The sequence below is a fragment of the Poromitra crassiceps genome (assembly GCF_964638095.1).
Source record: "Poromitra crassiceps genome assembly, chromosome: 17".
Classification (NCBI taxonomy): domain Eukaryota; kingdom Metazoa; phylum Chordata; class Actinopteri; order Beryciformes; family Melamphaidae; genus Poromitra; species Poromitra crassiceps.
Genome location: NC_139635.1, coordinates 11,911,776 through 11,930,414, shown reverse-complemented (window position 1 = coordinate 11,930,414; position 18,639 = coordinate 11,911,776). Strand labels below are relative to the sequence as shown.

At 41.7% G+C, this 18,639-nt stretch overlaps 1 protein-coding gene across 1 annotated transcript in view; it reads left to right on the top strand.

Annotated features, from left to right (window-relative positions):
* LOC310792202 (uncharacterized protein) overlaps positions 1-14,273 on the top strand; it is a gene marked incomplete at its 3' end in the record, with an annotated part of 56,494 nt that extends 42,221 nt beyond the window's left edge. The window contains exons 4-7 of the mRNA XM_083653930.1: positions 6,086-6,208; positions 6,526-6,645; positions 12,703-12,825; positions 14,150-14,273. Coding sequence (XP_083510056.1) covers positions 6,086-6,208; positions 6,526-6,645; positions 12,703-12,825; positions 14,150-14,273 — 490 coding nt within the window. The remainder of the gene's footprint in view (positions 1-6,085; positions 6,209-6,525; positions 6,646-12,702; positions 12,826-14,149) is intronic.
* Positions 14,274-18,639: the final 4,366 nt, after the last annotated feature.

The window sequence follows — 18,639 nt, the reverse complement described above, 5'->3', positions numbered from 1 at the left end:
CGTATCCAAATTCTTTCTAAGTTTTTTAATCAGGGAAGTCCAGAGATGACACACAAAAAGTTTAGGCTCATTCGGGCAAATGGCCTAGGACGAGTTCGTTTTTTTTTTTTTTTAGAAAGTCCAAGATGGCGGAACATCTAGGCACACGCAAATGGGCGTGGCCTATATGGATAGATGCGTATTGATCCAGGGAATACAGCCGAAGTGGAATTTTGATTCTACGCCTCACGGTTCAGAAGATATGGACCATAACGCGAAATGGTCTGTTATAGCGCCACCATCTGGCCAATATGGCTAATTTTTTGTCTCTGAGTAGTGGGGCACATTTCCAACCTATGTGCAAAGTCTGGCTACTGTACCCCTTACAGTTTTTGCCGTGCATACTGTTTTAGCGGAGAATAAAAAAAAGAATAATAATAAACGGAACAGATACAATAGGGATCCACGCACTTCGTGCTTGGACCCCTAATAATAAACGGAACAGATACAATAGGGATCCACGCGCTTTGTGCTTGGACCCCTAATAATAATAAATATAGCCGCAAGCGGCGATGCGGGGTCCAAGCTTCTGGTGACTTGGGGGTTATATGTCAGATAATATAGACACTGAATTGCACATATAGTCAGAGTTGATATGTGCACAAGTGTACCAAGTTTGCAAGTAATATGTAGTAAGTAGCAGTGGTGGTGGTAAGCCATTTGGTGGCTGTCAAAGAGGCTTATTAAGCAATGGACTTTTTCTAGGCAAACTGTCATAATTTCAAATCCTAGCTTCCTGATAAGCTTAGATGTGTTAGCCATGAGTGGACAGCTTACTGAGGTGTTGCTTTTGTGGTGTTCCGAGTCCATTGGATGAAGATAGTGTGCTGCTTCTACTGTACACTTCTGATCATGGTTATAGATGTGCTCAGTGAGGAAAGGATTAAACAAACTGTTCCTGAATGGTGATCTAAGTAATTGGTTGTCACAATGCCAATGCTTTTGTAGTAGTGGTGGTAGTCATAAATCTGGTCTGCATAAGCACAAGGCCAGAATTTGAACCATTTGTCTTGAAATTAATGTAAAACCCTAACTATTACTAGATACTCCACATGGTACATTCATAGTGTCTCTGTATAGGTATAACAAGATTAATATTCAGGTTGTGTAAATCACCCTTTAAGTCAAACTGTTAGTGGCTTAATAGGTTATCAGTTAAGAAGTTACTTGTCTGTTATTCAGATGTTTTAAAAGGGTAAGCTTGGGCACAGTGGACATCTACAAGTTGGCAATAAAAGTGTAAGCTCAAGGTTGACTAAAGGAGTTAGGATATAATGCATAAAAAACTGGGACAAAAGACAGCAAAGGAGGCAGATATATGATTCAAACAATAAGTTTTTATTGCAAATAATAGTTTTTATGAAATGAAAAACTTAAAGTAAAAATAAATATATCAATCCATTTTGTCGGGGCTGAGTCGGGGTTTCTGGACTGTGTGGAGGGACTGTCGAGTCTTGGAGTCAAGTCTGAGTCAGGGCTATGATTTGTCTATTATGTCAACTCAGATGTGATTGAGCATGAGGATAGCTTCTTCCATTTCGTCTGTAGTCATTTGAGTTGGTGATTTTGTAAGCAGTGGTGTGATAAGTGCGAGTGGGATGGTGTATGATGTTTCCTGGTTATTGATGGACAGAGAGAATTGGATATGTGTTTTGCGGTTTCTGTTTTATGGCGTTGATTGCATTTGTGACATTTGTATGTGAGTGAGTCAAAGTTTACAGTAGTGATAGGTGCCAAAAACAGAAGTACTTGTTTGTGACGGTGGCAGAAGAGACTTCACCATAGATGCTTTGAGTGGTGGGTGGTGGTGGTTCTGTGTATGATTCAAGTGCAGTGGTGGGTGTTGATGTTGTGGTTGGGGTGGTTGTCAGATATGTATTGGTTTGTATGCATGTATGGATAGGTTGGTCAGGTGGTACCAGTCGTCAATGTCAGGTTTACAGTACCCCCACACAGCTAGGTCAATGGTTCCAGTTGCGTCAATGAGGAGGAAGGTTGTTGTATTCATGGTGGTGCCGGCTCAGGTTGTTGCTTCAGTTGTGGGTTTTACCAGTTTGATTACTTTGCAAGTGATGTTGATCTGTGGAAGAGCATGGCATAAACAGACAAATTAGTCATAGGAAGTAGTATGTTTAGCTTTTATAACTTCACATTGACATGACACTATTTGCATATAGGTTGACTTTAGTAAAATCTGGAGTATGTAATTCAAATTCAAAGATTCAAGGCCAAGGTTCAGTAGGTGGCATTTTGTTTTTGCATGATATTGTATGTTTTATCTAATGTCACTACTGTGGCATAGGGTGCAAAAAAAGATAGAAGACTTACTTTTTCGAAGTGGCGTCCTTCATTCAGAATGGTGGTGGTTGCATGGGAATAGCCACCCAGGGAGTGATGGATTATGGGAATTTGAGTCCGAGTCTCCAAGCCCTGAGTCAATTAGGTGGCTCACACGTGTGTGTGTGTGTGTGTGTGTGTGTGTGTGTGTGTGTGTGTGTGTGTGTGTGTGTGTGAATGGGGGGGGGGGGGGGGTGTCACAGCAGGTGGCATTAAAAGTTTAGACATTACAAGTACCGCATAGTACCACACAATGCCTGCGAAACTGTTTTCGGATGTGTGAGATGTGCAAAATAAATCAGCATTGTTTTTCGGTGGAGTGTCCCTTTAAGGCCAAAACTCTTAACATCTTACTTGGCTTTAATTAAACACACAAGATAGGAATACATTTCAAATTTTTATACCCATAGCTCCACCCATCTTCCCAGGGGGGGGGGGGGGGGTGGATGCAAACACACAAACAATAACTCACCAATTCAGCTTCAGAGTTTAGATTCAACAGGGCACCATTGGCACAGTGGATATCTACAGATCAGTAAAGGCGCAACCAATCACTTCAAGTTCAAACATTAACATTAACATGGTACATTCATGTCCACATTTTTAGTAGCGTTTTAAACATAAATTTAACATTTTTAACTTTGTGTTATTCTTTCGTAATTTATACTTTTAACTTATGCTTTTAACTTATTAAACTAAAACACAATATGAATTCAAAGATGCAAACACAAAAACGAAATCGGTGCTGCAATACAATGGTTCCTTCCAATTGAAGCAATTTAACAAATAAATTAAGCAGCATTGCATCAAACATTTAAGCAGCATTTTAAAACAACAGGAATGTAAACATATTCACCGACCATTGGCGTCTTTGAAATTAAACTCTGAGTAGAGCTTGGTGCTTCTGGTTGCTGTCTGTTTGTTTGAAGCATGACTGAGAGAATGTATTCCTTTGCAGGTGTTCTCAATCTGGTAATGAGCGGCCATTTTGCTGCTGCATCTTGGGAAGTGTAGTTTTTTGTGAGAGTAATCCCATTCCCTGGCTCATCTCTTGCACCAGGGGCTGTGTGTGTGTGTGTGTGTGTGTGTGTGTGTGTGTGTGTGTGTGTGTGTGTGTGTGTGTGTGCATGTGTGCATGTGTGTGTGTGTGTGTGTGTGTGTGTGTGTGTGTGTGTTTGTGTGTGTGTGTTTGTGTGTGTTTAGTGTCAGGGCATGTGTCATCAAAAGTTTAAACATTTATCATTTCAAGACGGTTTCACGTATCCAAATTCTTTCTAAGATTTTTAATCAGGGAAGTCCAGAGATGACACACAAAAAGTTTGCGCTCATTCGGGCAAATGGCCTAGGACGAGTTCGTTTTTTTTTTTTTTGAGAAAGTCCAAGATGGCGGAAAATCTAGCAGACTTAAATGGGCGTGGTCTATATGGATAGATGCGTATTGATCCAGGGAATCCAGCAGATGTGGAATTTTGATTCTACGCCTCACGGTTCAGCAGTTATGGGTCAATACGCAAAAGGGTCTGTTATAGCGCCACCATCTGGCCAATATGGCTAATTTTTTGTCTCTGAGTAGTGGGGCACATTTCCAACCTATGTGCAAAGTCTGGCTCCTGTACCCCTTACGGTTTTTGACGTGCATACTGTTTTAGCGGAGAATAATAAAAATAAAAATAAAAATAAAAATAAAAATAATAAACGGAACAGATACAATAGGGATCCACGCACTTCGTGCTTGGACCCCTAAATATAGCCGCAAGCGGCGATGCGGGGTCCAAGCTTCCGGTGACTTGGGGGGTCAGATAGTGCACATTTATTCAGACTTGGTATGTGCACAAGTAAACAAAGTTTGGTTGAGATCCGGTGACCTGACGGTTTCCAAGCAGTACTAGTAGTAGTAGTAGTAGCAGTAGTAGTAATAGTAGTAGTAGTAGTGTTGGTAGTAGTGGGAGTGGTAGCAATAGTAGCAGCAGAAGTACTAAGAATAGTAGTAGTAGTAGTAGCAGCAGCGGCAGTAGTAGTGGTGGTTGGCTGTTATAGCGCCACCATCTGGTGGATTGGTGTAATTTTTTCCTCTGAGTAGTGGGTGATGTCTTGAAACTATGTAGAAAGGTGGGTGATGTGGGGCGTATGGTTTCTGAGATCCACACACTTTTAGGGCAGGAAAAGAACAAAAGCAAATACACACAAGTTTAGACATTTATCATTTCAAAACGGTTTCACGTATCCAAAATCCTTTAATAACTTTAGGTCGGGGTAGTCCATAGATAACCCAGAAAAAGTTTTGTGTGATTTGGCCAAACAGTCTAGGAGGAGCTCGCAAAAGTAGGTTTTTTATAAAATTCAAAATGGCGGAAAATCTACCACACAGAAATGGGCGTGGCCTAGTGGGTTAGATACATGATGCTCCAGGGAAACCAGTAGATGTGGAATTTTGATTCTACAGCTCGCAGTTCAGAAGTTATGGACCGACAAACGTGAAATTGGCTGTTATAGCGCCACCATCTGGTGGATTGGTGTAATTTTTTTACTCTGAGTAGTGGGTGATGTCGTGAACCTGTGTGGAAAGTTTGGGTGATGGGGGTGTATGGTTTCTGAGATCCACACACTTTTAGGGCAGGAAAAGAACAAAAGTAAATACACAAAAGTTTAAACATTTATCATTTCAAGACGGTTTCACGTATCCAAATTCTTTCTAAGATTTTTAATCAGGGAAGTCCAGAGATGACACACAAAAAGTTTGGGCTCATTCGGGCAAATGGCCTAGGACGAGTTCGTTTTTTTTTTTTTTGAGAAAGTCCAAGATGGCGGAACATCTAGGCACACGCAAATGGGCGTGGCCTATATGGATAGATGCGTATTGATCCAGGGAATACAGCCGAAGTGGAATTTTGATTCTACGCCTCACGGTTCAGAAGATATGGACCATAACGCGAAATGGTCTGTTATAGCGCCACCATCTGGCCGATATGGGTAATTTTTTGTTTCTGAGTAGTGAGGCACATTTACAATCTATGTGCCCAGTCTGGCTATGCTGAGCCTTACAGTGTCTACATACAGTTTTACCGGAGAAGAAAAAAAAAAAAAAAAAAAAAACAGAACAGATACAATAGGGATCCACGCACTTCGTGCTTGGACCCCTAATAATAAAACAAGTTAACCTGGTCATGCTAAGTTTCAATAGTCTGAATTTAACTAATATGAAATAAAAAGGAATCACAGGCAGGCTATATGCTTTTTAGTTAAACTGGTAATAACTTTTAATTAAACTGGGGCCATGCTAATCCAGTTTCAATCATCTGAATTGAACTAAAATTAAATATGAAATGAAAAGGCAGACTTCTCTTGAATTACAGGCAGAGCATATGCTTCAGCTTGTTAAACAAGTAAAACTGGTCAGGCTAATCCAGTTTCAATAATCTGAATTTAACTCAAATGAAATATGATTTTTTTTTTTTTTTTTTTTGCCAATGTCCACGACCCAATCAAAACGGCCCTGCGACCCACCTTTGGGTCGCGACCCACCAGTTGAGAAACGCTGGCCTAGAGTAACTCTGGAAATGGCTCCTACAGACTGCTTCAAATTGTTCTTTATAGAATAGAACAGAATAGAATAACCTTCTGACAGATCCAATCATCACACTATCACATGCGATGTCGTCTGTCTTGACTAGAACTAATGATGATATGTATCAAACATTTGTGTTTCCAGAGGTCAGTACCACAGGCAGAGAGCAGATTCTCCAGTACCCAGCTGTCTGTCTATGAAGAGTGATCACTCTAAAGGTCAAATACCTCCAGACTTCAGTAAAGAACCTGGACCTTCAGACACAAAGTAAGAGGACTGGTTATACTGGAAGCCTACCTGATGGAATATCATTCAATGAGATTGTATTTATGAAATCAAGATAGTCGTAAAGATATCAAAGAAAGTCATGAAAGAGAAAAATGACTGCTCACGTCACTGATCGACAAAACAACCAAAATGGATGTTTATTTGGATTATGTTAGCCAGAAAAATTATTCACATCTATATGCAAATTCCAAGTGTGTGTGTGTGTGTGTGTGTGTGTGTGTGTGTGTGTGTGTGTGTGTGTGTGTGTGTGTGTGTGTGTGTGTGTGTGTGTGTGTATCAAACATCTGTATTTCCAGGGATCAGTACCACAGGCAGAGAGCAGAGTCTCCAGTACCCAGCTGTCTGTCTATGAAGAGTGACCGGTCTAAAGATCCTCCTCCTTTCTTCAGTAATGAACCTGGACCTTCAGACACAAGGTAAGAGCAGAGATGGGCAGTATTTGAAATACTTGTATTTGAAATACGTATTTCAACTACTTTTTTGTATTTTGTAATTTGTATTTGGCTGGGCAGAGAAAAATGAGATGTAATTTGTATCAAGATACTTTCAGATCTTGTATTTTGTGTATTTCAAATACATAAAATACATTTTTCTTTTTATTCTCAAATTGACACATGTAAACATTGACACAGGTTTAAACTAAAGATGGAGAAATTAGTTGTACTAAAAACAACTAAGTGAACTAAACTGAAACCTGATATGAATAAACAGAGAAATTACTTGTACTAAAAAACAACTAACTGGACTGAACTGAAACCTGATTTGAATAGGAGAAATTAGTTGTACTAAAAACAACTAAGTGAACTAAACTGAACTGAAACCTGATATGAAAAGATGGAGAAATAAGGTGTATTGAAAAACAACTAACTGAACTGAAACCTGATGTGAAAAGATGGAGAAACTAGTTGTACTAAAAACAACTAAGTGAACTAAACTGAAACCTGATATGAATAAACAGAGAAATTACTTGTACTAAAAAACAACTAACTGGACTGAACTGAAACCTGATTTGAATAGGAGAAATTAGTTGTACTAAAAACTACTAAGTGAACTAAACTGAACTGAAACCTGATATGAAAAGATGGAGAAATAAGGTGTATTGAAAAACAACTAACTGAACTGAAACCTGATGTGAAAAGATGGAGAAATTAGTTGTACTAAAAACAACTAAGTGAACTAAACTGAAACCTGATATGAATAGATGGAGAAATAAGTTGAAAAAACAACTAACTGAACTCAACTGAAACCTGATATGATTCAGAATAGATAGAGAAATAAGTTGTACTGAAAAACAACTAACTGAACTAAACGGAAAGCTGATATGATTCAGAATAGATTGAGAAAGAAGTTGTATTGAAAAACTAACTAACTGAACTAAACTGAAACCTGATGTGAATAGCCGAAGAAATAAGTTGTACTGGAAAAAAAAAAACTGAACTACCGTATACTAAAACCTGATATGAATAGATTGAGAAATAAGTTGTACTGAAAAAAAACCTAACTGAACTAAACTGAAACCTGATTTGAATAGGAGAAATTAGTTGTACTGAAAAACAACTAACTGTCATAAACCTGATTTGAATAGATGGAGAAATTAGTTATACTGAAAAACTATAACTGAACACCAAAGTACCCTAATGAAAATCAAAAATGTCTTTCTGTTGCTACAAGGATGTCTGAGCTTCACTGTGCATAATGATGGCTGTGCAGATTTTGACACTAGAATGGTGTTACCACTGCTGATAGTGGAAAGTTGTATTCAGTGAGTGATTGTTCTTTAGTAATTATGTTCTAGATAGCCAGGTTGTTTTGGATTTTGTTTATGAAGCAGAAGGAGGGGAAGTCATTTTAAGGATGTAAGGATTTGAACAAGAGTACAATTTCATGGAAGGCCTTTTTTGTTTGAGATGCAGTTTCTCATCGTTCCTCTCACCGATTCACAATTTCACAACCTTAGACAGGATGTGCATCAGGGCATTCAATTCCTGAAATGTAACCTTTTCTAGTTGTATAAATATGTTTGCACGTTAAATAAATACTGTGACGACAAGTTACTGACATGGTGGTGAATGTGAAGTTGTTTAACTCATTGAGTGCCATGGACGTCTTTCGACGTCCAATTAAATAGTGGCGTAGAGTGCCAAGGACGTCTTTCGACGTCCAATGCGTTTTTTGACGGTGGGACGTCGATCAAAGCCTTCCGCATCTCCTGTACAACTATTGTAGCTATTGGAGGTCTATAACCTATTTTACAGAACCCTTAGGTGGCGACAGTGCTCTCCAGGTTAACAGAAAGGCAGAGAAAAACAGAGAATAAGTCGTTGGGGAAACGGAAATCGCATCGCATCTGTATGCATCGATATGCATGAAGCGTTTTAACGTTAGATGTGCCTGCAGCCAATCTGCTCCCACAATTGAGCTCCTCCATGTCCGCTGCGACAGCCCATCCGCATGATCAGCCGTGGAGTTGTTATTATTCTCAACTGGAAGCATAGGAGCCGGTGACAAACACACGCGGAACGCTGTAAAAAAGCTGGATGTCGCGCACCCTTCACTGTGCACAGCAAACTCAGCAGAGAGCCACCAGAGACACTCCCATACGGAGGAGGAGTGTGCAGTTGAGGGGTGGGAGGGGGGGGGGGGGGCACGCAGAGCAGCACACAACACCCAGACAGACCCAGACAGCAGGACAGGATTGGCAAACGCAAGCCAGAATATCCGATGCCCACCAGCAGCAAATCAAGACCAGCAAGAAGCTGCAACCAGCAGCGCACGCAGGGGCCAGCGCTGCTGGTTGCAGCTAAAAATATTATTCTGCCAAACAAAATTCCCTGGCCTTCACTGTTTTATTGAAGGAAATTATTTTTGAGGTGTGACTACATCAGAAAATTAGCTTCAGAGTCAGTGATGTGTTTGAAATGTTTAATTTCACAAAAGGGTCATTATCTCAGCTTCTAGAAAAAAACTGCTCTTTTTGGTTAAATCAAGCTATCTTCTCCGGCTGATAACTAAAGAACGGAAAATTATATCAATAAACCTGTTTTTGCTGATGATAGAAAAGAGTCTCATCGTTCTTTTTCGTGTTCAGTGTTTACATAGTAATATCACACAATATTCTGTGGGCCTCGAGAAATCACTGAAAAAAGTCCGTTCTCCAACAAGTGGCTGGCACTCAATGAGTTAAAGGGGACCTACTATGCCTTTTACCTATTTCAGTTATTTATATATTGTGTTATGATGTCAGATATCTATGGCTAAACATAGTCAAAGTTCCAAAACTTGAGGTTAACATGCAGAAATGCTGCCTTTAAGTCAAAAGCCCTCACAGAAGGTGATTAACAGCTGAGATGAAGGAGAAATTAGTTCTACTGAAAAACAACTAAAACTAAAATGGAAGAACTGCAGTGTGTTAGGGAGTACACATACTGTGACAGAGGACTAAAGAGAGGATTTACTGTCTAAGGAAACCAGAAAATTTCACTTTTGAATAGCTGAAATCAGAGAATTAGGACATTTTCCTTAAAGAAATGTCTCTAAATGATTAATAGGTCATCAAAATAGGCAATTAATTTAATATTTGGCAATTCATCTATGAATTGACTAATCGTTGCAGCTCTTTATAAGTTTTTATAAAATGTATTTTCATGTATTTTCAAAATACAAAATACGTATTTGTATCTCAAATACATTTTCAGACAGGTATTTTGTATTTTATTGTGATACATTTTTTGAGCAAGTATTTGTAATTTGTATCAAAATACTTTATACTTTACTTTATTTTCGCCCATCTCTGGGTAAGAGGACTGGTTATACTGCAAGCCAGTGGTCCCCAAACTGAGGGGGAAGGGGGGTGTCAGAGGAATGATGGGGGATGCGACACTGAGTTTGTTACTGTCTTTCAGAGGCTGTATCAGGCTGAGTTTGTTACTGTCTTTCAGAGGCTGTAGCAGGCTGAGTTTGTTACTGTCTTTCAGAGGCTGTCAGGCTGAGTTTGTTACTGTCTTTCAGAGGCTGTAGCAGGCTGAGTTTGTTACTGTCTTTCAGAGGCTGTAGCAGGCTGAGTTTGTTACTGTCTTTCAGAGGCTGTAGCAGGCTGAGTTTGTTAAGTGCCTTTTAAACATGTTATCTGGATCATGTCCTGCTAGAGAGAACAGGATATTTTCAGGTTTTGCCTTTCTAAACATGAGGGGTCTTTGTTAAGAAACAACTGGATATGAGCCGTTTTTTCTGCCAGTGGGCGGCGAGGGGGGGGGGGGGGGGGGGGGGGCGGCGCGGTAGCATCTATCAAAAACAAGAAATGTGATAGGAAACAGCTTTAGCGAATTTGTAACCAAACAAAAACAAATCAAGTCATATCTTGTTTTAAATTTATTTCTCCCCACAAAAGTTTGATAGCCTATCAGTCAGTCAGCTCCTATCCTCTCCACAGTGTGGATGCACAGTCTGCCTGCCTGACAAATCTGGAGACTTCAAAAAATATGTTTTAACGGAGTCCATTGACAACGAGGGGTGGCAATGTGCCAAAAATGCCTTTGTTAAGCTACATAAAGCCGCGCAGTCAAAATAGTGGTCGGACTGTCGTCAATCACTGTGGGTGATTTATTTTATGACATTCAAGTCATATCTGACTAGTTTGAAATGTATTTCTCCCCACAAAACTTTGATAGCCTATCAGCAGTCAGCTCCTATCCACTCCGCAGTGTGGGCGCACAGTAGCGTCAGGGACGATGAAAATTAATTTGGGGATGGAGCCATACGATAGCCTAAACACGCTCTGCTCGTTATGAACAGCGTTAAAAATGACATGCCACACACACACGCACACTAAACAGACATGCGGGCACTGGCAGAGAGACAAACAGGCAGATAGAGCGGCACGCATTGCGCAAAAAGTGTCAGAATGTCGGCTGCTCTTTGTGATAGTTGTTTCATTTGCTTCAGTCATCCTGCTGCCTCGTATTCTCAGGAGCGCGTTTCTGCTCCACTTTTCACTTTCCTTCCCCGCTGCCTCTCTGCAGTCAAGCCAGCCCTCACCTCGGAAAGCACGGTCATTCTAGCGCCCACTTAACAAATCAAGCCGTTTTTGCAGCACTTGAGGAAACCGTGAGTTTGCTCGTTGATATAAGCGATTGCCCGAACGATTCATTAATTAATAAACTAGCGAACGTGAAGTGAGTCACGAAGAGCCACACCCGCCCACTCAGACATATGCGGATCATATCGTTCCACTGTTTAACATGACCAGCGCTTGCGTGGAAGCGGATCTTATACCGGTGGTCGAGGTAGATAAGATACGGAGTCTCGGGAGTGCGCGTAGGCCGGCTAATTGTTGTTTAACATGCAGGCCAACCGGCTAGGTGCAGGTTATAATACGGATTCCACTGCATGTTAAGAAGTGGCTTTACTGTCTTCCAGAGGTAGCAGGCTGAGTTTGTTACTGTCTTTCAGAGGTTGTAGCAGGCTGAGTTTGTTACTGTCTTTCAGAGGCTGTAGCAGGCTGAGTTTGTTACTGTCTTTCAGAGGCTGTAGCAGGCTGAGTTTGTTACTTTCTTTCAGAGGCTGTAGCAGGCTGAGTTTGTTACTGTCTTTCAGAGGCTGTAGCAGGCTGAGTTTGTTACCGTCTGTCAGGGGCTGTAGCAGGCTAAGTTTTAAAGCTAGAGTGAAGTTTCTGGTATCATATGAAACCAGAAGACCTAAAGCATCCATTGGTACCGACTAGGAAGGCACGATTCTGGAAAAAATTAGAATCATGATTTTCTCTCTCTGAATTAAGATCACGATTCTCTCATGATTTGTTCAGCGTTTATTGCACTCATTTAACTGACATGAAAAACAAAACAAAAACATATTTTAATTAATTATTGGCATCATCATCTATTTTTATTATTGAAACATATTGATGTAAATAGATTAGTGTTACTGCGATTATTATTATTATTATTATTATTATTATTATTATTATTATTATTATACTAATTTCGCATGGAGGAAGAGTATCCTTCAGTAGGCTACCGCTGGCACTTTTAATTAAACTGGGGCCATGCTAATCCAGTTTCAATCATCTGAATTGAACTAATATTAAATATGAAATGAAAAGGCAGACTTCTCTTGAATTACAGGCAGAGCATATGCTTCAGCTTGGTAAACAAGTAAAACTGGTCAGGCTAATCCAGTTTCAATAATCTGAATTTAACTCAAATTAAATATGATTTTTTTTTTTTTTTTTTTTGCCAATGTCCGCGACCCAATCAAAACGGCCCTGCGACCCATCTTTGGGTCGCGACCCACCAGTTGAGAAACGCTGGCCTAGAGTAACTCTGGAAATGGCTCCTAGACTGCTTCAAATTGTTCTTTATAGAATAGAACAGAATAGAATAACCTTCTGACAGATCCAATCATCACACTATCACATGCGATGTCGTCTGTCTTGACTAGAACTAATGATGATATGTATCAAACATTTGTGTTTCCAGAGGTCAGTACCACAGGCAGAGAGCAGATTCTCCAGTACCCAGCTGTCTGTCTATGAAGAGTGATCACTCTAAAGGTCAAATACCTCCAGACCTCAGTGATGAACCTGGACCTTCAGACACAAAGTAAGAGGACTGGTTATACTGGAAGCCTACCTGATGGAATATCATTCAATGAGATTGGATTTATGAAATCAAGATAGTCGTAAAGATATCAAAGAAAGTCATGAAAGAGAAAATATCTTGACTATCTTGATATAGATTATTCATATTAGTGTTACTGTGATTATTATTATTATTATTATTATTATTATTATTATTACCATTATACTAATTTCGCATGGAGGAAGAGTATCCTTCAGTAGGCTACCTGGGCGATCGCCTCTGTGATCTTCCAGGAGAAACACAGTCTGTGCACGAGTTTTCATGGTGAAGTCACTATCGATCAAATGGATCCTCCCCGCAATTCTGTGTCCACGTTTGTTCGCTGCTGATTGTACAGATCAGGTAATGCAACCTTTGAAGTTGCAAGAGGGCGAGTAGTGTGTCGGCTTCCTTCTAAATCCCTCATCAGTGCACAGATATCAACCCAAAGTAGGCTATCGGGGCTGAGAAATGAAATGCAGAAAGTTTGGTTATTCTATTCTAGCCTCGACGGGAGACTCATTATTCATTCTTCATTCTTCGTCTCAGATTAGCGAGCCCTTATCACACTGCAAGATTGGCTAAAGTGGCTGCACGCGACATACACACCAATCACAATAAAACTGTACCCACCTCCGACACAATGTTGTTCCAAGATGTGGGTGCCATGGTACTCCTAAATATTATGTAGTCTCCAATACCGAGCCCTTATTCACATCTTCACAACAACTGAGGGTTTATATATCATAGTGCAATTAATAATCTATTTATGACCAAGACGGTAGGCGACATCACATTTTGGGTGGTGTATGTGTGTGTGTGTGGGGTGTGTGTGTGTGTGTGTGTGTGTGTGTGTGTGTGTGTGTGTGTGTGTGTATGTAGGTGTGTGTGTGTGTGTGTGTGTGTGTGTGTGTGTGTGTGTGTGTGTGTGTGTGTGTGTGGGGGTGTGGGGGGGGGGGGGGGGGTGTTCCTATATCTTAAAGGGGGTCATCACAGAAACAAGTTTGAGAAACCACTGCTGTTACTGTAGGCCTACCTGGTGGAAAATGATTGAATGAGTTTCCAGTACCCAGCTGTCTGTCTGAAGACTGATTGTTTTAAAGATCCTCCTCCAGACTTCAGTAAAGAACCTGAACCTTCAGACACAAAGTAAGAGGACTGTAATAATCTGTGTGTGTGTGTGTGTGTGTGTGTGTGTGTGTGTGTGTGTGTGTGTGTGTGTGTGTGTGTGTGTGTGTGTGCGTGCGTGCGTGCGTGCGTGCGTGCGTGCGTGCGTGTGTGTGTGTATCAAACATCTGTATTCCAGGGTTCAGTACCACAGGCAGAGAGCAGAGTCTCCAGTACCCAGCTGTCTGTCTATGAAGAGTGACTGGTCTAAAGATCCTCCTCCAGACTTCAGTAATGAACCTGGACCTTCAGACACAAGGTAAGATGACTGGTTATACTGGAGGCTAGAGGTCCCCAAACTGAGGCTGGGGGAGGGGGGTGTCAGAGGAATGATGGGGGGTGCCACACATACCTGTTACCACTCACGATTGGTAACTTCTCCTGTTACTGTCTTTCAGAGGCTGTAGCAGGCTGAGTTTGTTACTGTCTTTCAGAGGCTGTAGCAGGTTGAGTTTGTTACTGTCTTTCAGAGGCTGTAGCAGATATGACTGTCTTTCAGAGGCTGTAGCAGGCTGAGTTTGTTGCTGTCTTTCAGAGGCTGTAGCAGATATGATTGTCTTTCAGAGGGTGTAGCAGATATGACTGTCTTTCAGAGGCTGTAGCAGGTTGAGTTTGTTACTGTCTTTCAGAGGCTGTAGCAGGCTGAGTTTGTTACTGTCTTTCAGAGGCTGTAGCAAGCTGAGTTTGTTGCTCTTTCAGAGGCTGTAGCAGGCTGAGTTTGTTACTGTCTTTCAGAGGCTGTAGCAGGCTGAGTTTGTTACTGTCTTTCAGAGGCTGCTGTAGCAGGCTGAGTTTGTTACTGTCTTTCATAGGCTGTAGCAGGCTGAGTTTGGTACTGTCTTTCAGAGGCTGTAGCAGGCTGAGTTTGTTACTGTCTTTCATGGGCTGTAGCAGGTTGAGTTTGTTACTGTCTTTCATAGGCTGTAACAGGCTGAGTTTGTTACTGTCTTTCAGCGGCTGTAGCAGGCTGAGTTTGTTACTGTCTTTCAGCGGCTGTAGCAGGCTGAGTTTGTTACTGTCTTTCAGAGGCTGTAGCAGGCTGAGTTTGTTACTGTCTTTCAGAGGCTGTAGCAGGCTGAGTTTGTTACTGTCTGTCAGCGGCTGTAGCAGGCTGAGTTTGTTACTGTCTTTCAGCGGCTGTAGCAGGCTGAGTTTGTTACTGTCTTTCAGAGGCTGTAGCAGGCTGAGTTTGTTACTGTCTGTCAGAGGCTGTAGCAGGCTGAGTTTTAAAGCTAGAGTGAAGTTTCTGGTATCATATGAGACCAGAAGACCTAAAGCATCCATTGGTACCAACTAGGAAGGCACGATTCTGGAAAAAATGAGAATCCCGATTTTCTCTCTCTGAATTGAGATTTCAGCATTTATTGCATTAATTTACATGACATGAAAAACAAAACAAAAACATATTTTAATTAATTATTGGCATCATCATCTACTTTTATTATTCTATTTTATTATTGAAACATATTGATGTAAATTGATTATTCATATTATTCTTACTGCTATCATTATTATTATTATTATTATACTAATTTCGCTAAATGGCGTGGAGGAGGAGTATCCTTTAGTAGCCTACCTGGGCGATCGGCTGTGTGATCCTCTGGAAAAAATGCAGTCTGTGCACGCGTTTTCATGGTGAAGTCACTATCGATCAAATGGATCCTCCCCGCAATTCTGTCTCCACGTTTGTTCGCTGCTGATTGTACAGACCAGGTAATGGAACCTTTGAAGTTGCGAGAGGGCGAGTAGCGCTTTGGCTTCCTTCTAAATCCCTCCTTTTGCAGTGCGCAGATATAAAGCCAAAGTAGCCCAGCAAACATTTTCATGTATAACGACCGTCTGCTGCACGTCAAACCACTACATCTAGTCAGGGTCTAATTATATATCCGGAATGGAAATTGTAGTGACGTAATTCGTCCACTTCCCCACAACGTCGAAATATATCGCTCCCACAACAGCTATATTCAGATATTCAGATACAAAATCGGCACAGTCTGCATGCAGCAGCGTTGCATATAGCCTACTGTGTGTCCAGATTCAACCATTTTTGCTACATCCAAAGAAAAAAATATGACCTCATCGGCGCCCCCTCGGATTCCTGTGTCTTAACCACTTATCGATTTTTTTAGAAAGTCTCTCTGAATTGTGTCATATATAGAGTCCTTAACATTGAGAACTTAGCTGTTGACGTGACGGTCCCTACTGGAACTTGCATTGCTAGGTTGCCTCGCTAATTCTGTTTCATGATTCCAACCAGCGATGAGACGGGTATATATTTTATATAATTTACGATAATGGTCAACGTGACTTGACCATTTATTTAGCAGACGGCACCATACAGCACAACATCCAAGACCCAGAACACACTGCGTTCAGTTACGGCAAGAGTAATGGGACAATACACCACAGGATTCAGGAAGCTTGTGATAAATACAATAAGAGACACTTGCTATAGGTACTTATATGACATAAACGTGTTTTCATATTTAAAAAAGGAAAGGGGCATTCAATAATAGTCGTCATTGCACGTGAAGGGCACGTCACACTGTGACTATCTGATCACACAAGAGGTAAATTGTCAATCAAATGTCATTGTATTCAACAAAAACACAAAGGACACCTACATGTGTGTTTTCAAAGCAATATGATATCAAAATTTATTGTTTTGAAGGGACAGTCTAAAAGCTACTTTGGGGGAACGTGGAGAGAACGTCAGACTTTCTGGGTAGATGCTACACCCCTAGTCACCGGTGCCATGATCCTCCTCAGGTCCACCACCAGCTCCTTTGTCTTTGTCACGTTGAGCTGCAGGTAGTTTTGCTCATACCATGTGACAAAGTTAGCCACCACAGCCCGATACTCTTCTTCATCGCCATCTCTGATACATCCAACTATCGCAGAGTCGTCAGAGAACTTCTGAAGGTGGCAAGACTCTGTGTGGTAGGTGAAGTCCGTTGTGTAGATGGTGAAGAAGAAGGGAGAGAAGACCCCTGTGGTCCCTGGTGCTCCCGTATTGCAGACCACTCTGTCTGACACACAGTTTTGCAAGCGCACATACTTAGGGATGGGAATCGAGAATCGGTTCTTGTTGAGAACCGGGTCCCAGTGGATCGATTCCTTGGAATCGTTAGCCAACGTCCTGAACGATTCCACTATCGATTCCATGCGCGATGACATCACACGCTGCGACACGCACGCAACGCAGCCTTGTTTTGTTTCCAGCCACGGTCTAGGCAGAAGCAAAACGATGACCACAGTGCCACTTGCTTGCAAACCCTCTATTTCGTCAAAGGGGGGAAATACTAGCAATATGCAGAAACATTTGTCCACACAGCATGCAATAATTTTGGAGGAATGTCACGTTTTTGATGTGCTACGGAGTGACGATAAGTGGCTAACAGCAGCGCGGCTAACGTTAGCGCGTCATCTGTTAATATGGAGAGTAAACTCCTCCAGACCCTGTCTATCGTGTAAACCAGATTTCACCAATACTCCATTTCCATCCATTTATTTTAGAGGATGATGACGTTCAGAGTCAGACTGGTTCAGGGGCTGGTAGTCGCTTTGGGTCAGACTCTGACAGAGGCTGCAGCGAGTACTTCTTGTGCGGCTCTAGCCCCTCCATTCACCCAGGCAGCAGGGAAGAGTAAAATGACCGAGGCGAGGGTAAACGAATGTCCCCGAGCAGTAAGTTTGTCTGACATGCCAGCTAAAGTAAAATGTCCAAAGTTGCATGTTGTCATTCTAACCACTAGTTCTGTTTCATTCATTCCCACTATATATTTTCTATAGGGAGATGACAAAGATGCTCAACCCAAAATACAAACCCCCAAACAGAGCCAGTTTAACAGACACACTGATCCCTGCTTGGTATGGGATTGAAAAGAGCAATCTGATCTCAGAGCTGAATAATAATACATAATTATAATAATAATAATCTAAAAGAAAATGAATGTTAATTAACCTGTTTGTACTCTTCTTTTTTTTTTCCTTGCCCAATGAGAATCGATAAGAGAATCGATAAGGAATCGGATCGATAAGCAGAATCGAAAATGGAATCGGAATCGCTAAAATCTTATCAATTCCCATCCCTACACATACTGTGGTCTGCCAGACAGGTAGTCCACAATCCAGGATACCAGGGGGGCATCCACCCGCATCGCTGTCAGCTTCTCACCCAGTAGAGCCGGCCTGATGGTGTTGAAAGCACTGGAGAAGTCGAAGAACGTGACTCTCACAGTGCTAGCTGGGTTGTCAAGGTGGGCATAGGCGCGGTTGGTCAGGTAGATGACAGCGTCCTCCACACCCAGTTGGGGCTGGTAGGCGAACTGGAGGGGGTCGAGGGATGGTTTGACGATAGGCCGGAACTGCTCCAGGACGAGTTTACCTTCAGACAGAAGGTAAGAGGACTGGTTATACTGGAGGCCAGTGGTTCCCAAACTGAGGGCGAGAACTGGGGTGGGGGGCGTGCCCCTATGGCATGCGGGGGAGGGGGGACAGAGGGCAGAGCAATGATGGGGGATGTGACACATACCTGCTAACACTCCAGATTTTTAACCATGTCATGCTAGCTGCTAGCTTGTCGGGAAGGGGGCTCCTGATGTTAAAAGTGTGGGGGCCCTATCTTCC